The sequence below is a fragment of the Bos mutus genome, chromosome 5 (genome assembly GCF_027580195.1).
Source record: "Bos mutus isolate GX-2022 chromosome 5, NWIPB_WYAK_1.1, whole genome shotgun sequence".
NCBI classification, from domain to species: Eukaryota; Metazoa; Chordata; class Mammalia; order Artiodactyla; family Bovidae; genus Bos; species Bos mutus.
In genome coordinates, this window is record NC_091621.1 from 6,644,719 (window position 1) to 6,669,381 (window position 24,663).

At 41.2% G+C, this 24,663-nt stretch overlaps 1 protein-coding gene across 1 annotated transcript in view; it reads left to right on the forward strand.

Annotated features, from left to right (window-relative positions):
• GLT8D2 (glycosyltransferase 8 domain containing 2) overlaps positions 1-24,663 on the forward strand; it is a 42,212-nt gene that overhangs the window by 14,878 nt on the left and 2,671 nt on the right. The window contains exons 2-9 of the mRNA XM_005899075.3: positions 4,194-4,240; positions 5,577-5,669; positions 11,947-12,118; positions 17,329-17,446; positions 18,890-18,974; positions 19,562-19,674; positions 22,246-22,412; positions 23,415-23,527. Coding sequence (XP_005899137.1) covers positions 4,222-4,240; positions 5,577-5,669; positions 11,947-12,118; positions 17,329-17,446; positions 18,890-18,974; positions 19,562-19,674; positions 22,246-22,412; positions 23,415-23,527 — 880 coding nt within the window. The 5' untranslated portion in view covers positions 4,194-4,221. The remainder of the gene's footprint in view (positions 1-4,193; positions 4,241-5,576; positions 5,670-11,946; positions 12,119-17,328; positions 17,447-18,889; positions 18,975-19,561; positions 19,675-22,245; positions 22,413-23,414; positions 23,528-24,663) is intronic.

Consider the following 24,663-nt stretch of genomic DNA (forward strand, 5'->3'; position numbering starts at 1 on the left):
CAACAGACTGGTTCCAAATAGGAAAAGGAGTACGTCAAGGCTGTATATTGTCACCCTGCTTATTTAACTTCTATGCAGAGTACATCATGAGAAATGCTGGACTGGAAGAAACACAAGCTGGAATCAAGATTGCTGGGAGAAATATCAACAACCTCAGATATGCAGATGACACCACCCTTATGGCAGAAAGTGAAGAGGAACTAAAAAGCCTCTTGATGAAAGTGAAAGTGGAAAGTGAAAAAGTTGGCTTAAAGCTCAACATTCAGAAAATGAAGATCATGGCATCTGGTCCCATCACTTCATGGGAAATAGATGGGGAAACAGTGGAAACAGTGTCAGACTTTATTTTTTTGGGCTCCAAAATCACTGCAGATGGTGATTACAGCCATGAAATTAAAAGATGTTTACTCCTTGGAAGGAAAGTTATGAGCAACCTAGATAGCATATGCAAAAGCAGAGACATTACTTTGCCAACAAAGGTCCATCTAGTCAAGGCTATGGTTTTTCCTGTGGTCATGTATGGATGTGAGAGTTGGACTGTGAAGAAGGCTGAGTGCTGAAGAATTGATGCTTTTGAACTGTGGTGTTGGAGAAGACTCTTGAGAGTCCCTTGGACTACAAGGAGATCCAACCAGTCCATTCTGAAGGAGATCAGCCCTGGGATTTCTTTGGAAGGAAGGATGCTAAAGCTGAAACTCCAGTACTTTGGCCACCTCATTCGAAGAGTTGACTCATTGGAAAAGACTCTGATGCTGGGAGGGATCGGGGGCAGGAAGAAAAGGGGACGACAGAGGATGAGATGGCTGGATGGCATCACTGACTCGATAGACGTGAGTCTGAGTGAACTCCAGGAGTTGGTGATGGACAGGGAGGCCTGGCGTGCTGCGATTTACGGGGTCGCAAAGAGTCGGACACGACTGAGCGACTGAAGTGAACTGAATCATAAATGGGTGCTGAATTTTGTCAAAGGCTTTTTCTGCATCTATTGAGATGATCATATGGTTTTTATCTTTCAATTTGTTAATATAATGTAACACATTGATTGATTTGTGTATATTGAAGAATCCTTGCATCCCTGTAATAAACCCAACTTGATCATGGTGTATGAGCTTTTTGATGTGTTGCTGAATTCTGTTTGCTAAAATTTTGTTGAGGATTTTTGCATCTATGTTCATCAGTGATATTGGCCTGTAGTTTTCTTATTTTGTGTTGTCTTTGTCTGGTTTTAGTATCAGGGTGATGGTGGCCTCATAGAATGAGTTTGGAAGTGTTCCTCTGCAATTTTTTGAAAGAGACTTAGAAGGATAGGCATTAGCCCTTCTCTAAATGTTTGATTAAATTCTCCTGTGAAACCATCTGGTCCTGTGCTTTTGCTTTTTGGGAGATTTTTGATCACAGCTTCAATTTCAGTGCTTGTACTTGGGTTGTTCATAATTTTTATTTCTTCCTGGTTCAGTCTTGGAAGATTGAACTTATATAAGAATCTGTCCATTTCTTCCAGGTTTTCCATTTTATTGTCATATAGTTGTTCATAATAGTCTCATAATCCTTTAAATTTCTGCATTGTCTGTTGTAACCTCTTCTTTTTCATTTCTAATTTTGTTGATTTCATTCCTCTCTCTTTTGTTCTTGATGAGTCTGGCTAAGGGTTTGTCAATTTTGTTTATCTTCTCAAAGAAATAGCTTTTAGTTTTATTAATCTTTACTATTATTTCTTTCATTTCTTTTTCATTTATTTCTGCTTGGATCTTTATGATTTTCCTTCCATTAATTTTGGGGTTTTTTTTTTCTTCTTTTTCCAGTTGTTTTAGGTATAAAGTTAGGTTGTCTATTTGATGTTTTTCTTGTTTCTTGAGGTAGGATTGTATTGCTATACACTTCCCTCTTAGAACTGCTTTTGCTGCATCCCATAGGTTTTGAGTTGTGTTTTCATTGTCATTTGTTTCTAGAAATTTTTTGATTTCCCTTTTGATTTCTTCAGTAACCTGTTGGTTATTTAGAAATGTGTTGTTTAGTAAGTTCTAATGGGTGGTTGACAGCTCCTGTCCCAGGACCTTTCTCCACCTTATATGCTGTTCTTCTGGGGCTGTGGCCAAACCACCAGATTCCAGCTCATCATTTACTCTTAGCTTTCTTCTTCTCTTACCTCTATCCATTCATCTATGCATAGAAAACCTGGATTTCACAATGAAAAGTTTTCTTCCCAAAAAGAGCTCTTCTGACAATGAAAGGAACTATTTTTTCAGATATTTTTGTAACAGTTGACATGAATTTAAAGGTAAAGCAAGAAACTTGTTAGATATTTTCAACTCACTGTGGATGACTTTGAGTGTCTGCTTTCCTTTATCATAAGAATCTCTGTGGGAATGTTTGAAAAACATTACTTTAGGGATTTAAGGAAGACAAAGGTGGATGAAGGGGGCTACATGCACTTAAAATAAAATCCATACTCCTTTACTGACCCCCACAGTTTGTCTTCAGCCTCTTCTGGTCAGTCTTTCCCTTAGTCCGCTATGTTCCAGCTACACTGAGCCTCTTGTGATACTTAGGATCCTCAGCCCCAGGGCCTTTGCACTTGCTGTTCCCTTTGCCTGGTATGCTCTTCTGCATTCTCTCCACTGGCTCCTGCTCTTTCTCCTGATCAAATGTCATCTCCTCAAGGCTTTTCCTGATTTGTCTTCAAGATGCTTCCCTACCTCTATTCATCTTTATTACAGCAGCTCTGTTGTTTCCTTTATGTCTAATTATTTCAGTCATAATCTACTGATAAGTATTTTGTTTGTTACATTTTAATATCTGTTTTTCCCACTGAATATAGCTTCATGATGTTAGGGACCAGGACTAGTTTGTTCATTATTGCATCCCCAGGACATAGCACAGTGCTGGACTTTTAGTAGGATCTCAGTAAATGTTTACTGAATGAATGATTGAATGGGGTGTAAAGTGTACTCCTCTAAGGATGGTTCTGTTTTCTTACTGTTTCTTAAAGATGTAGGAGCATCCTTATCAAAGGAAGGAAGTTATGATAGCAGAGGAAAAGGCATGGAATTGATAGTTTATATCAAGGAAACTTTCTTATGTGACATTTCTTTTAGTTAGTGCCATCTGACCTGCTAACCCAGGGAACTCACATGGCTGTTCTTTCTTTCTTTCTTTATTTATTTATTTGGAGGCTAATTGCTTTACAATATTGTGGTGGTTTTTGCCATACATTGACATGAATCAGCCATGGGTGTACATGTGTCCCCCATCCTGAACCCTCCTCCCACCTCCCTCCCCATCCCATCCCTCAGGGTCATCCCAGTAAACCGGCCCAAGCGCCCTGTCTCATGCATCGAACCTGGACTGGCAATCTATTTCACATATGGTAATATACATGTTTCAATGCTATTCTCTCAAATCATCCCACCCTTGCCTTCTCCCACAAAGCCCAAAAGTCTGTTCTTTACCTCTGTGTCTCTTTTGCTGTCTCACATATAGGGTTATTGTTACCATCTTTCTAAATTCCACTATATGCATTAATATACTTATTGCTGTTTTTCTTTCTGACTTATTTCACTCTGTATAATAGGCTCCAGTTTCACTCATCTCATTGCTGCTGCTGCTGCTGCTAAGTCGCTTCAGTCGTGTCCGACTCTGTGCAACCCCAGAGACAGCAGCCCACCAGACTCCCCTGTCCCTGGGATTCTCCAGGCAAGAACACTGGAGTGGGTTGCCATTTCCTTCTCCAATGCAGGAAAGTGAACAGTGAAAGTGAAGTCACTCAGTCTTGTCCGACTCTTCACGACCCCATGGACTGCAGCCTACCAGGCTCCTCCATCCATGGGATTTTCCAGGCAAGAGTACTGGAGTGGGGTGCCATTGCCTTCTCCGATCCACCTCATTAGAACTAGTTCAAATGCATTCTTTTTAATAGCTGAGTAATACATTGTGTATATGTACCACAGCTTCTTGAAGAAGGTAAAAGATTCCCATTGGGGGCTTTTTGCACATTTTGTACAACCAGAGAAATCAATCTGAAGAGGTGAGATCTACATTCATGAAATAGTTTCCAAAATTCTAAATTCAGAACAGTTAAGAATGATTATAAAATTTGCCATATATCAAACAGTCAAAGACATAGTCCTTAATAATTGTATTATGACTTTCGGGTTGATTATCTCTTAAACAAAATTTTATTCTTTAATCCACAGGTCACAGTTTTTATCCACGTGAACCCACATGGCTTTGTTACGAAAAAGTAAGATTACAAACTTTGGAAAGTTATGATTTAAAATAGATATTTTGGAGGACTGTTTTGATGCTGGGTCTTCTTCTGTGTCTTCTTTTATTTATTTATTTTTGAATTTTCTTTGATTTTCATGGATAGTTTTCCAAAGGCAATTCTTAGCATTATCATAGGAGGATGATTTCTGTAGAAAGTTAAGTGTTTTGCTCAGGGGTAGATTTTTCATGAGAGTGGTCTGATGGTTCTATAAAAGTTGCAAATATGGTTTATTTTCTCATTTTAAATAAATATTCATGTTTGTGTCTAATTTGTAATTTGTCTTCTTATTCTTAAAGAGTCATCTCAAATTATTTAATCTTATGACACCATTAAAACCTGGATTTGCCTCTGATTTTATATCCATTTGTTTGTGAATCTAGTGGGAAAATAATAACCTAGTTGTGTTACTGTTACCCTCAGAGTAGAGCTGCCCAATGTAGCAGATAAAAAGATGAAATATCCAGTTAGACTTGAATTTCTAATAAACTATGAATAATTTTTTAGTGTAAGTATATCCCCAATACTGAATGGGATATACTTATACTAAAAAAGGGTGAGATGGTAGAGGCATTGGGCTGCTTCCCCAAACTGGCTGTGGGATGGGAATGTTAATCAGTTGTATTGACAAACTCTAAATTTTGTCTCTTGTCTTCTGCTTCTCTGTATTTCTGTTTTAAACTGAGTATAGTACCTGCTTGTCTCTGTCTGAATCTGATAACCCAGAAAGGCAGAGAGGAGATGGTGGGTGTCAGTAAGGCAGAACAACTGAGCTTTAGGAGGTAGCTCTGAAAGGCATCCATGAAGACTGTCCAACTCCTTCCTTTTCCAAATGTGAAGACAAATGCCTAGAGGCCAGAAAATAGATCAGTATGAAGCCAATAAATGAATATCTTGATGCACAAAAATAGTAAATGATAATACATAAGAGTTTTAAAGTCTTTATTGGGCCTTCATGGGCTTTGTTAACTCTCAAAACACCTCTGAAAGGTAATGATTATTATTACAATCCCCATTTAGCAGATGAGCAAACTGAGGCTCAGGGAGGTTAAGTAATCTGTACATCAGACTGCCTGGGAAGAGCCCTGTCTCTTCTTAAACTACACCTGACATCCTTGAGTATCATCAGTATCGTAGATTAACCCTTTACTCCAAATGCTGTCTGCTTAGAGAAAGGTTCTAGATCTGTACTGACATACTGTGTATGTCAGAAATGTCAGGGAGCACATGTGTTCACACTGGCTATTCTAAACTTAATCCACAATTTCAGTTTGACAGGTTAGACTTGAACATGTTTCTATCTTTATTTCAGTTAACCAGGTGTTGCTGTTCCTTCTGATTGTGACCCTCTGTGGGATTCTGTATAAGAAAGTTCATAAGGGGACCATGCTCAGGAATGAAGCAGGTATGAAAAGTGATGCAAGCCAATCACAAAAAGATGAATACTGTGTGATTCCACTAATATGAGACAGAATAGTCAAATTCATGATGACAGAAAACACAGTGATGACTGCCAGGAGCTGAGTGGGTGGGGGAGGGAATTAGTGTTTACTGGGTATAGAGTTTCTGTTTTACAAGATGAAAAGTGTTATGGGGATGGATGATACTGATGGTTGTACAACAGTTGTGAATGTATTTAATACCATTGAACTGTACACTTGAAAATGGTTAAGATGGTAAGATTTTTTTGTAATATATTTATTTGGCTACACCAGATCTTAATTGCAACATGTGAATTCTTAGTTGAGGAATGTGGGATCAAGTTCCCTGACCAGGGATCAAACCCCCAGCCCCCTGCATTGGGCGAACAGAGTCTTAGCCACTGGACCATCAGGGAAGTCCAAGATGGTAAATTTCATGTTGCATATTTTACCACAGTAAAAATGAATATAGAAAAGAATGAAGCAGGTAAGCAGGCACGTAGTCTACCAAGAAGACATACCTAATTGGGACTTCCCTGGCCCAGTGGCCAAGACTCTGAGCTTCCAAATGCAGGGGGCCTGGGTTCAATCCCTGGTCAGGGAACTAGATCCCACATGCCACAACTAAGAGTTTGCATGCCATAACTGATGATGAGCTAAATGAGTGGGATGGGGGAGGCAGTGGAAGGGAGGTCCAAGAGGGGATACATGTATACATGTATACATATAGCTGATTTGCTTTATGGTACAGCAGAAGCTAACACTGAAAAACAGTTATACTCCAATAAATAATAATAATAAAATTTAGACTCTGCATGCCACAACGAAGACCCAGGACAGCTAAATAAAGGAATGAATGAGATGAAATACTTAAGGACACAATTTTAGTCTTTTCAATAGGTGGGTTCAGAGACAAGCAAAAATTTGGTCAGTTTCCCAGGACTTGTTTGTAGAAAACCCACCAAGACTAACATTTTAGTTGTGTTCTAGAGTTATTACTCCTACTCAAACTTTAACACTTATAAGAACCACACAGAGGGTGTGTTAAAACACACTCCTGGCCCCAAGTTTGTTTGTTTGTTTCTTGTTTTTTTTTCCCCAATCTATCTTTTTAAAATTAATTAATTTATTTTTGGCTGTGCTGGGTCTTCGCTGCTGTGCAGGCTTTTCTCTAGTTGCAGAGAGCAGGGGCTGCTTTTCGTTAAGTGCGGTGGCTTCTCTTGTTGCAGAGTGAGGGCTCTGTGCTGGCGTCAGTAGTTGTGGTTTGAGGGCTCTAGAGCACAGGCTCAATAGCTGTGGCGCATAGGCTTAGTTGTACCATGGCCTGTGGGATCTTCCTGGACCAGGGATCAAACCTACGTCTCCTGCATTGGCAGGTGGGTTCTTTATCACCCACCCACCAGGGAAACACCATTTGTCACTTTTTAATCAGCAAAAATAGCCTCATTTAGGGCTTTCCAGGTGATGCTAGTGGTAAAGAATCTGCCTGCCAATACAGGAGATGCAAGAAATCGCTGGGTCAGGAAGATCCCCTGCAGAAGGAAATGGCACCCTACTCCTGTATTCTTGCCTGGAAAATTCCGTGGGCAGAGGAGCCTGGCAGACTACAGTCCTTGGGGTTGCAAAAAGTTGGACATGAGTGACTGAACACGCAAATGGCCTCATTTAACTTAATACTAGGGGGTTAGGGCTTCAGCATCATGCATTTTAGGGATATACAATTCAGTCCACAATAGTATGGAAAGAATGACTCAGTAAATTGCTTTGAGAAAGAGAGAAGGTCATATAAGGCCAAATGTTTTCGAACTTCAAGCTCTTTACTCCTCACATTTCATTTCCTGCCCACAGGCCAACACATTCAGCTGGCTGATGCCACTGCAAACTCCTTTCTCCATGGAAAGAAATGAGTTGCTTTTATAATAGCTGTTAAAAGAATTGTGGTCCACTGGAGAAGGGAATGGCAAACCACTTCAGTATTCTTGCCTTGAGAACCCCATGAACAGTATGAAAAAGCAAAATGATAGGATACTGAAAGAGGAACTCCCCAGGTCAGTAGGTGCCCAATATGCTACTGGAGATCAGTGGAGAAATAACTCCAGAAAGAATGAAGGGATGGAGCCAAAGCAAAAATAATACCCAGCTGTGGATGTGACTGGTGATAGAAGCAAGGTCCGATGCTGTAAAGAGCAGTATTGCATAGGAACCTGGAATGTCAGGTCCATGAATCAAGGCAAATTGGAAGTGGTCAAATAAGAGATGGAAAGAGTGAATGTCGACATTCTAGGAATCAGCGAACTAAAATAGACTGGAATGGGTGAATTTAACTCAGATGACCATTATATCTACTACTGCGGGCAGGAATCCCTCAGAAGAAATGGAGTAGCCATCATGGTCAACAAAAGAGTCCAAAATGCAGTACTTGGATGCAATCTCAAAAACGACAGAATGATCTGTGTTCGTTTTCAAGGCAAACCATTCAATATCACAGTAATCCAAGTCTATGCCCCAACCAGTAACGCTGAAGAAGCTGAAGTTGAACAGTTCTATGAAGACCTACATGACCTTTTAGAACTAACACCCAAAAAAGATGTCCTTTTCATTATAGGGGACTGGAATGCAAAAGTAGGAAGTCAAGAAATACCTGGAGTAACAGGCAAATTTGGCCTTGGAATACGGAATGAAGCAGGGCAAAGACTAATAGAGTTTTGCCAAGAAAATGCACTGGTCATAACAAATACCCTCTTCCAACAACACAAGAGAAGACTCTACACATGGACATCACCAGATGGTCAACACTGAAATCAGATTGATTATATTCTTTGCAGCCAAAGGTAGAGAAGCTCTATACAGTCAGCAAAAACAAGACCAGGAGCTGACTGTGGCTCAGATCATGAACTCCTTATTGGCAAATTCAGACTGAAATTGAAGAAAGTAGGGAAAACCACTAGACCATTCAGGTATGACATAAATCAAATCCCTTATGATTATACAGTGGAAGTGAGAAATAGATTTAAGGGCCTAGATAGAGTACCTGATGAACTATGGAATGAAGTTCATGACATTGTACAGGAGACAGGGATCAAGACCATACCCATGGAAAAGAAATGCAAAAAAGCAAAATGGCTGTCTGGGGAGGCCTTACAAATAGCTGTGAAAAGAAGAGAAGCGAAAAGCAAAGGAGAAAAGGAAAGATATAAGCATCTGAATGCAGAGTTCCAAAGAATAGCAAGAAGAGATAAGAAAGCCTTCTTCAGCGATCAATGCAAAGAAATAGAGGAAAACAACAGAATGGGAAAGCTAGGGATCTCTTCAAGAAAATCAGAGATACCAAAGGAACATTTCGTGCAAAGATGAGCTTGATAAAGGACAGAAATGGTATGGACCTAACAGAAGCAGAAGATATTAAGAAGGGGTGGCAAGAATACACAGAAGAACTGTACAAAAAAGATCTTCATGACCAAGATAATCACGATGGTGTGATCACTCACCTAGAGCCAGACATCCTGGAATGTGAAGTCAAGTGGGCCTTAGAAAGCATCACTATGAACAAAGTTAGGGGAGGTGATGGGATTCCAGTGGAGCTATTTCAAATCCTGAAAGATGATGCTGTGAAAGTGCTGCACTCAATATGCCAGCAAATTTGGAAAACTCAGCAGTGTCCACAGCACTGGAAAAGGTCAGTTTTCATTCCAATCCCAAAGAAAGGCAATGCCAAAGAATGCTCAAATTACCACACAATTGCACTCATCTCACACGCTAGTAAAGTAGTGCTTAAAATTCTCCAAGCCAGGTTTCAGCAATATGTGAACCGTGAATTTCCTGATGTTCCAGCTGGTTTTAGAAAAGGCAGAGGAACCAGAGATCAAATTGCCAACATCTGCTGGATCATGGAAAAAGCAAGAGAGTTCCAGAAAAGCATCTATTTCTGCTTTATTGACTATGCCAAAGCCTTTGACTGTGTGGATCACAATGAACAGTGGAAAATTCTGAAAGAGATGGGAATACCAGACCACCTGACCTGCCTCTTGAGAAACCTGTATGCAGGTCAGGAAGCAACAGTTAGAACTGGACATGGAACAACAGACTGGTTCCAAATAGGAAAAGGAGTACGTCAAGGCTGTATATTGTCACCCTGCTTAACTTATATGCAGAGTACATCACGAGAAACGCTGGAGTGGAAGAAACACAAGCTGGAATCAAGATTGCCAGGAGAAATATCAATAACCTCAGATATGCAGATGACACCACCCTTATGGCAGAAAGTGAAGAGGAACTAAAAAGCCTCTTGATGAAGGTGAAGGTGGAGAGTGAAAAAGTTGGCTTAAAGCTCAACATTCAGAAAACGAAGATCATGGCATCTGGTCCCATCACTTCATGGGAAATAGATGGGGAAACAGTGGAAACAGTGGCTGATTTTATTTTTTTGGGCTCCAAAATCACTGCAGATGATGACTGCAGCCATGAAATTAAAAGATGTTTACTCCTTGGAAGGAAAGTTATGACCAACCTAGATAGCATATTGAAAAGCAGAGACATTACTTTGCCAACAAAGGTCCATCTAGTCAAGGCTATGGTTTTTCCTGTGGTCATGTATGAATGTGAGAGTTGGACTGTGAAGAAGGCTGAGCGCTGAAGAATTGATGCTTTTGAACTGTGGTGTTGGAGAAGACTCTTGAGAGTCCCTTGGACTGCAAGGAGATCCAACCAGTCCATTCTGAAGATCAGCCCTGGGATTTCTTTGGAAGGAAGGATGCTAAAGCTGAAACTCCAGTACTTTGGCCACCTCATGTGAAGAGTTGACTCATTGGAAAAGACTCTGATGCTGGGAGGGATTGGGGGCAGGAGGAGAAGGAGACGACAGAGGATGAGATGGCTGGATGGCATCACTGACTCGATGGACGTGAGCCTGAGTGAACTCCAGGAGTTGGTGATGGACAGGGAGGCCTGGCATGCTGCGATTCATGGGGTCGCAAAGAGTCGGACATGACTGAGCGACTGAACTGAACTGAAAAGAACTGTTAGAAAGCACATATCCTGACTATTTAATTGGCCATACATTTATATGTGATAAAGTGTTTGGACCACATAAATTTATCCAGTAGCACATTTTTATCCCATTCAGTGTTAAAATTTTAAAAAGCAATCGGTGCTATGAAATACTGCCCAAAAGAACACAATGTTGGCATTGAAAGATGGATATCTGTGGTATGTTATATGAAAAAAGCAAGTTACAGAGACTATGAAAGTATGATTTCATTTTGGTTTTAAAATAATTCATCAAATTTCATGTAATATTTATGCAGTGTGTAGTTTACATGCTTTGGGTGTACATTAAGAAGGGTTTGAGAGACACACACCCACCTGGCAGAAGGTCTGCCTTTGAAATGGAGGCTGAGAGGGCTGCAGAAAACGATCACCATTTACTGGATTCTCTTCTGTTTGGGCTGGAGTTTTTCGAGAAGTGCGTGTTGATTTTTTAATAGACTTTACTTTTTAGGGCAGTTTTAGGTTCACAGCAAAACTGAGCAGAAGGTACAGAGACTTCTCCCATTCCTCCTTCCACCACACATACACACACAGACAAACACATACATACACACACACATACGCACTGCCTCCCCCACTATTAACATCTTGCACCAGAGTGGTACATGTATTACATTCCATGGACTTACATTAACACATCATTATCACCAGTGTCCATAGTTAATTTCTTTCTTTCTTTCTTCTTCTTTTTTTTGGTCATACTACGAGGCATGCAGGATCTTTGTTCCCTGACCAGGCAACAAACCCCTTGCAGTGGAAGCTCTGAGTCCTAAGCACTGAACTTTTGGGGAATCCCCACCAGTGTTCACATTAGGGTTTACCCCTGGTGTTATTCATTCTACAGGTTTTGAGAAATTGATAATGACACTTATCTACTATCATAGAATATAGAATAGTTTCACTCAACCACTTAACCAGTGGACCACCAGGGAAATCCCCACATTCTTTTTAAAGGCAAACACAATCGTTGCACATATACTGACACCAACATCTCACTGGTCAACACTTAGTCACTTAAAGCTGCAAGGGAGTCTAGAAAAATAGTGGTTGGCTACGTGCCAGCTAAATTTCCAATGTTCTGAGAGAAGGAAAGTTGGATATTGGAGAATGATGGACAGTCCCTTCCCCACTGTGTGTCTTCCCCCTGGAGTGGGAAAGACAAGCCGGACTGTGAAATTCCTTCATGTTCCAAGACTCTGCTTCTGATGTTTCCAGATGATGACTCTGAGACCCCGGAGGAGATGGAGGATGAAATTCCGGTGGTGATCTGTGCAGCAGCAGGCAGGATGGGCGCTGCCATGGCCGCCATCAACAGCATCTACAGCAACACTGATGCCAACATCTTGTTTTATGTAGTTGGGCTCCGGAACACTCTGTCCCGAATACGGTAATATGTGTACTGTAGACTCTGGAGTTTTCTACTTCCTTTTTTTTTTTTAAATCAACTTGGTTTTTTTTTTTTGGTTGCTATTTTTGTAGCAATAATATAATAACTATTTTTGTAGTTATTTTGAGCCCAGGTTGCTCATGGGCTTTCTGTAGTTGCTGCGAGCAGAGGCTACTTTTTGTTGTGGTGGCTTCTCTTGTGGCTGAGCACGGGCTCCAGCTGTGCAGGCTCAGTAGTCACAGCACGTAGGCTCAGTGGTTGTGGCACACAGAGTTAGTTGCTCTGGGACATGTGGAATCTTCCCAGATCAGAGATCAAAACTGTGTCCCCTGCATTGGCAGCTGGATTCTTATCCACTGCACCACCAGGGAAGTCCCTCTACTTCCTTTTAATTGTTCTTATCTTTCCTTATATGGATTCTCTTCTTTCTTGGGTTTGATAAATGTCCTTCAAATTAATGAGAGGATAACCTGAGGTTTACCTGATGGCCTGACAAATGTGTTGCCTGGCTAAGGAAATTTCAGCAAAGCCTCATTAATCTGGTAGGGCAGTGCATTGTTCTACAGAAGAGAATTATTTAATGCATGAAGGAAACCCAATCCTTAAGCCATTTACAAGAGTCTTTTTTCTCAAAGTTTCTCTTTTCTCTGCTTTTCTTAACCTGAGAGGCTATTAATGTAATCATCTAATATAGCTCAGAACCATCATTAATTATAATTCATAAACTGCAAAGTGACTTCTTTCCTATCACACACCATACTAAACCATAAATTGGAGTTGGATTTATAAGAAATAAACAGGAGATAAAATTCTAAATGTATTACTAAATTGCAGGATAGTTGTATAATTTTGGTATGGAGAGTGACTCCCAGACCTCAGGGGGAAAAATGGACAGATTTGACTGCTAATATTAAAAAAATGTTAACTGGTGAAAAACACTGAGTAAAACTGATCACACAACTGATTAGGAAAACTGTCTTCAACATGTATTGTAGAAAAAGGATTACTATCCAAAATGTATAAAGAATTCTTACCAAAAAAATTTTAAAAGACAAGCATATAGTAGAAAAATGAGCACAGAATGCAGACAATTCACAGAACAAAAAGCTATAAATGGCCAGCAAACACGAAAAGATGTTCCATGTTACTAGTAGGGAAAAACAAATTAAAACGATGACATATAGTTGTCCACTCATCAGGATGGTAAATCTAAATAGGACAGCACCATCCTGTGCAGGAAAATAGACATGCTTATTCCTTGTTTGCACAATGCACATTTCATTAATTACTAAAGCATTTTGAGAGGACAGTATGGAAATATCTAATAGAATGGCATTGTATATGTATTTTGATTCACCATTCCATTTCAACAGCTGGGAATATGTACTACAGAAATTCTAGTACATACTACCAAAATATACATACAACAATGTTAATTTCAGCATTACATGAAATAATAAAAAAAATTGCTAAGTGCTTAAATGTCCATCAATGGAATATTTAAATGAACTATGGAATATGATCCAGCTATTAACAAAGAAAGAAGGCATAGAAGATCCCCAAGGCATATTATTAAGTGGAAAATACAAGTTGCAGTACTCCTCATATACTGACCTACTTTATGAATGTCTTAATTCATTTGAATTGCTGTAACCAAATGCCACAGTCTGGATGGTTTGGCTTAAAAACAGGAGAACTTTACTTCTCAAGTTCTGGAGACCAAGAAGCCCAAGATCTAGGGGCCAGCAGATTCATGTCTGGTTAGGGCTCACCTCCTGGCTCATAGCAGGCTGCCTTCTTGCTGTGTTCTCACATGGGGAAGGGATAAGAGAGGTTCACCAGGGTCTCTTTTATAGGAGTACTAACCTCATTCATGGGGGCTCCACCCTCAAGACCTAATCACCTCCTAAAGCCACACCTCCAAATACCACCACACTTGGGATTAGGTTTCAGCATACAAATATGTGGAGGACACAGCATTCAATCTGAAGCAATGAAATGAAAAGCCCCAAACTATAAATGTGTACATGTACATGTATGTATTTCTGTAAGAAAAAAAAAAAGACCCAGAAATACCCCCCCAGCTGTAAAAAGTAATTATTTTTAAGGAGGATGAAAGAAATAGAGAGAACAGTGATGAAGAGAAGTTCAAGGTATTTTAAGTGTTGTTTCCATCATTTATAAGGAGAATGTATTCATGTTTGATTTTTATGATCAGATTTTTTTTTAACAGCACCACAGGAGGTACTAAGATATAAAACACAATTGCTCTTTATCTAAACGGTCCTTGGTTGCTGTGGGTTTTTCTGTCTCATTTCTGATTCTTCTTATCATTTATTATTTCAGATTGTTCACTTCAGTTCAGTTCAGTTCAGTCACTCAGTCATGTCCAACTCTTTGCGACCCCATGAATTGCAGCACCCCAGGCCTCCCTGTCCATCACCAACTCCCAGAGTTCACTCAAACTCATGTCCATCAAGTCGGTGAAGCCATCCAGCCATCTCATTCTCTGTTGTCCCCTTCTCCTCCTGCCCCCAATCCCTCCCAGCATCAGAGTCTTTTCCAATGAGTCAACTCTTCACATGAGGTGGCCAAAGTATTGGAGTTTCAGCTTTAGCATCCTTCCTTCCAAAGAAATCCCAGGGCTGATCTCCTTCAGAATGGACTGGTTGGATCTCCTTGCAGTCCAAGGGACTCTCAAGAGTCTTCTCCAACACCACAGTTCAAAAGCGTCAATTCTTCGGCACTCAGCTTTCTTCACAGTCCAACTTTCACATCCATGCATGACCACTGGAAAAACCATAGCCTTGACTAGATGGACCTTTGTTGGCAAAGTAATGTCTCTGCTTTTCAATATGCTATCTAGGTTGGTCATAACTTTTCCTCCAAGGAGTAAGAGTCTTTTAATTTCATGGCTGCAATCACCATCTGCAGTGATTTTGGAGCCCCCCCAAAAAATAAAGTCTGACACTGTTTCCACTGTTTTCCCATCTATTTCCCATGAAGTGATGGCACATTGTTAACAGCTCTTTAATTATCTGTGGGTATGAAAACCAGGCTTCCCAGGTGGCTCAGAGGGTATAGAATCACTTGCAATGCAGGAGAGATTCGACTGAAACGCTGCAATGCAGTAGGTTTGATCCCTGAGTCAGGAAGATCCCCTGGAGGAGGACATGGCAACCCATTCCAGTATTCTTGCTTGGAGAATCCCATGGATGGAGGAGCCTGGCAGGCTACAATCCATGGGGTCATTAAGAGTTGGACATGACTGAAGTGACTGAGCACAAGCATGCACACGTGAAAACCAGATAACCAAACCCCAAACCAGATCACCAAATTCTTCTTATCACTTACTGTTGCAGATTGTTCACTTAGCCTGTTGTTAACAGCTCTTTAATTATCTGTGGGTGTGAATACCAGATAACCAAACCAGAAGGATGGCATGTGTAATAGGAGTGAGGGTTTGTACTTGAACCAGAGGAAGGCGGTAACTACAGGGCTTCATGACGTTTAAGCAGGGGCTGTTTCTCAGCTCTTGGTTGTCATCTCCACCACCCCATTTTAAAATGTTTGGAAAATTCTTTTTTTTGCCATATAACACACAACAGAGAATTGTATAAACCCCACGTACAGCTTAATGATCATCTTTGTGGGATCCTTTGGTAAACACGCCCCTATAACACCAATGCTTGGCATGGCCATTCTGATGGTGTTCAGGGATATTGAATTGTGGTTTTAATTTGAGGTTCCTTGATTTCTAATAAGGTTGAGCCCTTTTTTCCCACATGTTTCCTTACCATTTCGATGTACTTGTTCAAATGTCTGGTCTATTTTTCTGTTGGTTGTCTCTTTTTTTCTTGTTTATATGATTTTTTCCTCCCTAGCTTTATTGAGATATATTTGATATTTAACATTGTATAAATGACTGATTTTTATGTTTCAAAATTTTCAGGTCTAAATTTTGTTTGGAAGAGTGAATCCTTCTGTCGATTTTTAAAAAGAATTTTATTTATTTATTTAGTTGTGGCCTTCATTGCTTTGTGTGGACTTTTCTCTAGTTGCGGGGAGTGGAAAAGACTCTTTGTTGCGGTGCATGGGCTTCTCATTGCAGTGTCTTCTCTTATTGTGGAACATGGGCTCAGGTCGCACAGGCTTCAGTAGCTGCGGCACATGGGCTCAGTAGTTGCAGTTCCCTGGCTCTAGAGCACTGGCTCTGTAGTTGTGGCACACGGGCTTAGATGCTCTTCGGCATGTGGGATCTTCCTGGACCAGGGATCAAACCTGTGTCTCCTGCCTTGGCAGGTGGATTCTTTTACCACCGAGCCACTAGGGAAACCCCTCTTGTTGATTTTTAATCAGCAAAAATGTTACCATGTGTGGTTTTAAAATGTGTGGCCCACATGAAAAATAAAATTGGAAATTTAATTTTGAAATCATTTCTATGAAGAATCGTGTTACAAATTGGATAAACGCTAGGCAGAATTTCTGTAAGACGGAGCACACATAAGCGGAGAGGGTGGAGAAGAGGAGATGAAGGTGGGGAGGAAAGACAGATGAGTGAAAGATAAAGGTAAATTTAGGTCATCCTTGGAGTCCAAACAGCAGAGTAAACACGATCCAGTCAAAGGATGCCCTGCCTCCTTACAGGGCTCTTACCCCATGGCAAAGAGAACACCAACAACTACAGATGCTGCTTTATAAGAAAGGAGGAACACTGGGACTTCCCTGGTGGTCCAGTGGCTAAGAATTGGCCTTCCAATGCAGAGGACGTGGGTTTGATCCCTGGCTGGGGAACTAAAATCCCACATGCTGTTGAGCAACCAAACCTGCGTGCTGCAACCAAGACCCAAGGCAGTCTAAATAAATAAATAGTTTTTTGTTTTGTTTTTTAAAAGAAGGAACGCTTATTGTTCTTCCAGTTTCCTGCAGAGATATTATAAGGCTCTGGGGAGATATTTGGTTATTACTATTTTGCTTCATTTCCTTTGCAAAAGGAGTTATGTGAATGAAAAAAAAAAAAAAAGATTCAAAACTGAACCAGATGGGGGAAAAAATCAGAAGGATTTATAGACTAGAATTGGCTAAGGCTACACACGCTGCATTTTTAATTTTCTAAGGAGGCAAGACATTGACTCCAAGGCAATAGGTGTGTTGAGGCAAGGTCGGAGGTGTGCGCTAGATGTTGTTCTTTGTTTTTGTTATCTCTTTAGGAAATGGATTGAACATTCTAAACTGAGAGAAATAAACTTTAAAATTGTGGAATTCAACCCTGTGGTCCTTAAAGGAAAGATCAGACCGGACTCCTCAAGGCCTGAGCTGCTCCAGCCTGTGAGTAGGGATTACACATGTAGGATATGGTTCTTGGTGAGATGCTTATTCAGGGTAGAGGGCCAGCCACTGGGGTGCACATGAAATGTTTCTGAAGCCTCGCAGTGTTAGATCTCCACCAAACTCTGCTTTGACCATTTATAAAGCATCTGTTGCAGAAAGGATGTAAGATGGTTTACATAATGAAGCTACATTATGAAGTTTACATAATGAAGCTATGAAAGAAGAAATGAAGCATAAGAAAATGTAGCATCCTTTTATATGTGTAAATATACCTAAGGGGTGGTTGGGGTGCCAAGTAGTGAGACCAGAAAAATATATTCCCCACCCATTGCCAGTGGTGTGTACTGTGACTGGACATTACATTTAGCTCAGAGTATCCTAGCAACTAAGGGAAAACTGTAACAAGATTGGGTATTTACTTCACAGTATTGACTAATATTTTCAGGCAACACCAACTTTTCCCCTGGCACTAGCAATCTTAAAGTGTTTCACTGCAAGAGTTCTTACAAGAAGGACACTTTCCTGAATAAAAAGTGGTGTTTTGATGGCAGGTTTACAGAAAATTCAGCTTCCTTCTATGTATGATTATTCTTTAAATACATCCTTGAAAATTTACTAAATTCTAAGTCTTCTAATGATACGATCTTTTCCAAATTCCAGATATTTATTATCAAGAGTGCTCACTGAGTTCGCATTTTGCATTATACATTATTATAGCTTCCCACATGATGCTAGTGGTAAAGAATCTGCTTGCCAGTGCAGGAGATGCAAGAGTCCTGAGTTCGATCCCTGGGTCAGGAAGATCCCCTGGAGGAAGAAATGGCAACCCACTCCAGTATTCTTGACTGGAGAATCCTATGGACAGAGGAGCCTGGCAGGCTATGGTCCACAGAGTTGCAAAGAGTTGGACACAACTAAGCAACTGAGCACAGTACATTAAAATATTAAGACACCCATCCTCAGCCCATGCATCTCTGGCTTTTCTCTGGTTCAAGGAGCTAAGACATTGAGCCTGTGTGTGTGATGTGATGATGTGAGGGATGATGCGTGTGTGTGTGTGTGTGTGTTTAAGGCTGTTTCAGTTGACCAGTGTCAAATTACTGAGTATAGAGAAAGGCTGGCAATTTGTGGCCAGAAAGGTTAATATACTCTGTGACTTCCACTGTAGCAGTTCACAGCGATGAAAATAGTGACAGTCTCAGCAGTGGGGGCGGAGGTTGGATCTAGAAGAACCTCTGATGGGTGCTGATTTCAGTCCCAGGGCCCCAAGTAAACTGGGCACTAGGAAGCTCAGGCAGGCCTCTCTGCAGTCTCTGTTTTATTCTGCTCCAAACCTAGAGCTGAGCCATGGTCACGGTCAAAGCTGACCCATGAGCACCCCTATTATACACTGGAACTTCTGTCTCTTCCTCACCATTACTTCTTTTCTTGTTTTAACAGCTGAACTTTGTTCGATTTTATCTCCCTCTGCTTATCCACCAACACGAGAAAGTCATCTATTTGGATGATGATGTAATCGTCCAAGGTATACTCGCCGATGCCAAGAATACTCAGAAAAGGAGCAGCTGATAAGTAGAATGCCCACCTCTGTTCAATTTTGAAATATCTAGTGGCTCAGTGATTTTCATGGCTCATTAAATTTGGTGGTATTATAAAAAATCAGAGAATATTTTGAAAACAAAGGTTGATATTCACTTTCTGGGACAATCGACTTTCTGAGAGCCACTCCCTGTCAAAGTCTGTAATAGGTACCCTGCAACCCTGAAACACAGAGGGATAAAGCCTCACTGATGATGTTACTAGAAGCAAGCTAAACTGTAGTGTTAAATGCTGTCTTCTCTCTTTCCCACATGCGAAATAAGATGAGCATTGGTCAAGTGCCTACAAAGCCACAGAAATAAAGAAATCTGACCAATGCAGATCGGAGCTCATTATCAAGTGGCTTTTCATATGATATGAGCTATTCTTTTCAAGCAAAATGCCAAACCACTTGAAACCACAGATTACATACTTTTCCTCCACAGTAAAATCGGGGATTGTTTATGCTCTAAGCTCTATCTAGTCCTGGAATGAGTGCTATACTATTGTAACTCCTGGTGTTTGTTAATTCAGGGGACATACAAGAGCTGTATGATACCACCTTGGCCCTGGGCCACGCAGCAGCTTTCTCCGACGACTGCGATCTGCCCTCCTCCCAGGACATACACAGACTCGTGGGGCTGCAGGTGGGCACCCGTCTTGGGAATCCTACTTTCACTCCTTCTCCTCCTAGCATCTCAGAGCAAGTGTCATTGTTACCTTCGAGAAGCCGGCCAGTCGGGCAGGACTGATGGGCAGCACACAGCCAGGAGTCTGGGTTGCCCATTCACATCCCAGTTCTGCTCCCAGTGACTCTGGGTCAAGTTACTTAACTTCTGCAAGTCCTTTCCTTATCTGGAACATGGCAACCATAGCACCTACTTGGTCGTGTTTGTGGGTTGTGATGAAATAACATGATGTCAAAGTGTCCACTAAATGCTCCAGAAATGATGGTTGTTACTTAAGTCACTTGTAACCACACTCTATGGCAGAGACTGGTGTTTTCTCTAAAAGATACTCACTGAAACTTTGGTTCTGTTTTCAGAGTTTTGACTGTCTCTCCCCCCATCCCCTTTCAGTAGAGGAAAAATATTGACTTTGTTCCAAGGTAAAGAGTTCCTTACCCTTGTAGAAATGAAGGAAGTCAAACCCAGACATAACACTGAAATCAAAAGAATGGCTTTAAAATACAAGATGCTATTATAAATTGAATGCTGTTCTTCAAAAAAAAAAAAAAAAAAATCCAGGAAATAATGACATATGTGTGACATTAAAGTGTGACACATTTTAAGGGCTAGACCCTGGGCCCAGACCTGCCTGTCAAAATCTTGGCTCCATCACTCAGTAGTTTTGTGACCTTGGGCAAGTTACTTAACCAGTCGTTTTCTCCCTCATTTGTCAAAAGTGGTAATAATAGAACTTGCTGGTAGGGTTATTGGGAGAGTTAACTTAGTTAATACATGTAAGTTATTGCATGCACCTAATGAGCTAGTGTGTGAAGTTCTTAGAACGGTGTCTGCACGTAGGAAAGTGCTCAGATAGTTCCATTATGTCCAGGTCTTTTGAGCATCCTGTGAGGCAGATTATGGCAGCCTCTGTGGGTGAAATAGTGTGTTTTGCCTCATGTTACTTTCACTCAACAACCAGTTATGGAGTGCTTGCTATGTGCCTGACACTGATTTAGGTGCTAGTAACACGGAGAAGGCAATGGCAACCCACTCCAGTACTCTTGCCTGGAAAATCCCATGGACGGAGGAGCCTGGTAGGCTGCAGTCCATGGGGTCGCGAAGAGTCAGACACGACTGAGAGACTTCACTTTCACTTTTCATTTTCATGCATTGGAGAAGGAAATGGCAATCCACTCCAGTGTTCTTGCCTGGAGAATCCCAGGGACGGGGGAGCCTGGTGGGCTGCCGTCTATGGGGTCGCACAGAGTCGGACACGACTGAAGTGACTTAGCAGCAACACAGTAACAAAACTAAAATTTGTGCCTTTGTGTAGCTTCCATTCTAGTGGGAAGAGATGGTCAGCAAACAAGTAAAATATTGAACAGAGAATAAGTAAGAGGAGGTGGGGTTGAAATTTAAGCTGGGTGATCAGGGAAGTCTTTGTGGAGACGGTGTTTCTGAGCCTACACCTGAAAGACTTGAGGCAACTATCTTCACGGATATTTAGGGGAAGCCATTCCAGGAGAGGTAACAGCAAATGTGCAAGCAGGGGAGTATTTGGTATATTAAAGGAACAAGGAGGTCAGGGTGGCAGAGGGGTCACATGGGAGGGTAATAGAAGATGGAGAGGTAATGGGGACAAGGGCAGATGGTGGAAGGCATGGCAGGCATTTTAGGGAGTTTGGGATCTACTCTGAATGAGAGGGAAGCCACTGGATGGGCTTTGAGCAGAGGAGTAACACTGAGACAGAGCAGGTTGAGAAAGGTGGAAGCAGGACACAGGTTGGGAGGATCTGGCAGAAATCCAGTGAGTGGTAATGATGGTCTGGACCAGGAAGGTAGGAGAGACGGTAAGAAGTGGTTGGCTTCTGGGGAATCCCCTGGCAGTGCAGTGGTTAGGACTCCTTGCTCTCACTGCTAAGGGCCCGGCTTTGATCCCTGGTGAGGGAACTAAGATCCCACAAGCCACATGGCAATATCCCACAAGCCATATGGTGCGGCCAAAAAAAAGAAAAAAGTTGTTGGCTTCTGAATATATTTTGGAAGATGGGACCACAGGGTTGCTGAGATCTATATGGAAAGTGAGTGAGGAGGAGGAGTCTAGGATGACCTTGTGACCCTAAGTTTTCTAACTGGAAGGATGGAGCGGCCACCAAGGTAGGGCAGGTTGTAGCAGAGCAGGTTTGGGATAGGACTGGGATCAGTTTGGGGCTCTAAGGAGACCTGCCTTACTAAGCAACCAGACAGACGAATTGAATTGGCAGATATAGTGGAGCTGGAAACCCAGAGAGGTCCCGGATGTCTGCCTGGAGAGATTTAGAGCCAGATGACGCTGTTGAGGGAGTTTGTGCTGGAGAGATGAGCAGATGCCAGTAGGGGCACCCAGCTTTTAGAGGTTGGGGAACCAAGAGAAAACTGGGAAAGCACTGGAGGAAGTGGCCAGTGCCCAGGAGGAAGCCCAGGTACTGCCTAATGGTTTCAAGAAAGTGGTTATTTTCCAGAAACAAAAGATTCCTTGGTCAAAAGCATGTGTATCCTTTTCCTTTATAGAACACATATATGGGCTATCTGGACTACCGGAAGAAGACGATAAAAGACCTTGGCATCAGCCCCAGCACTTGCTCTTTCAATCCTGGTGTGATTGTTGCCAACATGACAGAATGGAAGCACCAGCGGATCACCAAACAGTTGGAGAAATGGATGCAAAAAAATGTGGAGTATGTGTGGGCCTCTATTATTTTTTCCATGCTTAGGAACAACATTATTCCATTAATTTTCTATGCATAGCTCAGGGGTTAGAAATCTGAGGTTAGGTTTTCTTACAGAGGCACTGTTGAGAAAAAAAGGGATCAGTGGATGAAAAAGCTATTCTCAAGTGATATGTCAGAGGCAGTGAGATCCTGTGCAATCCCTTATTAATATAAACATTTTCTAATGTTGTTAAATAATGTGATTTTAAATCTTCTCCCAGAATGCCAGTGAACCTTTTCAACCACAAATCATTTATCTTAGTAGAGCTTCTCCTTACACAGATTTAAGAATTATTTTATAAAGTCGACTTTTTAAAGGTTGAATTTATTAAATCATTTTTCATTATCGAAATTTTAAGAGATAATAAAAATAACACAACCGCTGTTATCATGGCAGTGTATATCCTGTCCATCTTTTAAATCTGGATACTTTTAATATTATCATAACCTTGAATTTGTGAGTAAAGTCATTCTAAATAATGTAGGATCAGAAGTTGGGATCTTCAATGTTTGCTATAAAAAAGCCTGAGAAGTAAAATGGCAAAATACTGACATTCTGTGAATCAAGGTAAAGCATATAGGAGTTCATGGTATTCTTACAATTTTGGGTAGGTTTAACAACTTTCAAAATAAAAAGTTGGAGAAAAATCAAAGCCCATAGGCTTATTATACAGTGAGGGATTGTCTTGTGCATGCTGAGTTGTTAAGTCATGTCTGACTCTTTGCAACCCCAGTGATCTGTAGCCCACCAGGTTGCTCTGTCCATGAGATTTCCCAGGGAAGAATACTGGAGTGGGTTGTCCTTTCCTTCTCCAAGGGATCTTCCTGACCCAGGGGTTGAACTCATGTCTCCTTTTTGGCAGGCGGATTCTTTACCACTGTGCCAAACCTTTTAAACTAATTAGATTCTACTTCATCTGAGTCTGTGGGACTCCAGGCCAACTGTTGCTTTTCTATTCTGTTTCTTAGGGAAAATCTCTACAGCAGCTCGCTGGGAGGAGGGGTAGCCACCTCCCCAATGCTGATTGTGTTTCATGGGAAATACTCCACCATCAACCCCCTATGGCACATAAGGCACCTGGGTAAGTATTTTAGAACACCAGGTACATTTTATAGATGCGGTGAGGATCAAGGTGAGGCGAGTGTGACATTATACCAGCTTCCTCAATTCAAATCCTCCAGGTGACCTGAGATCTCACCTGGGACACATTATTTAACCTTCACTGCTCAGATTCTGCAACTGCAGCTGATAAAAAATGACCTGAGAGATGTTTCTAGGAAAAGCGCTTCAGGAAAAGCAACTGGAATCATGCTTAGCATATAGTATGTGCTCAATAAACACGAACTTTTGTTGAGATACAATGTTCACTGGCAGAACTTTTCCACATACCTTTATTGCTCTCTTGCAGTAACCTATAGTGGACAGAACCAAATGAATTAGCATAATAGTTGATGAATTTAGATAGCTGGCAATTTATCTTTTTTTTGGCTGTGCTGGGTGTTTGTTGCAGGGCACGGGCGTTCTCTAGTTGTGGCGTGTGGGCCTCTCATTTGCATGGCTTACCTTGTTCCAGAGCATGAACTCTAGAGCACGGGCTCAGTAATTGCAGTTAGTGGGTTTAGTTATTACCATGAGGCATGTGGGATCGTAGTTTCCTGACCAGGGATCAAACCTGTGACCCTTGCATTGCCAGGCAGATTCTTAACCACTGGACCACAAGGCAAGTTCTGTAATTTATCTTTTAGGAAAAAACTGCTTGCTGACTGTATACTATGTGAGTCCCTCAAGTCTTTTATTCACTCTTCACTACAGGAGCACAGGCTCTGGGGTATGGACTGGAATCCCAACTTTGCTATTATCTAAGACCTTAGGGAAGTTACTCAAGCCCTCTGTGCCTTAGTTTCTTCATGTGTAAATGGAAGCTAATGTAACCTTATTAAGTTTTTACAAGGATTAAATTACCTAGTATGTGTAAACTGCTTAGAACAGAGCCTGACACAGAAGACATTCACATTCTTTCAAATGTATGGCCGCACCCATTTGCCAAACCCACTGGGCCAGACCTGTTTAGAAATTAAGAAAGGTTCTGAAATTTTAAAAGGTAATGTGCATATACTTACATTATGCAATACACTGAAGGGGTTCTAGATGTTGCTGCCAAAAAAGTTATTAAAAAGCCTTTCGCTTTCAAACATTAGAGGATTGATTAGTTTAGAA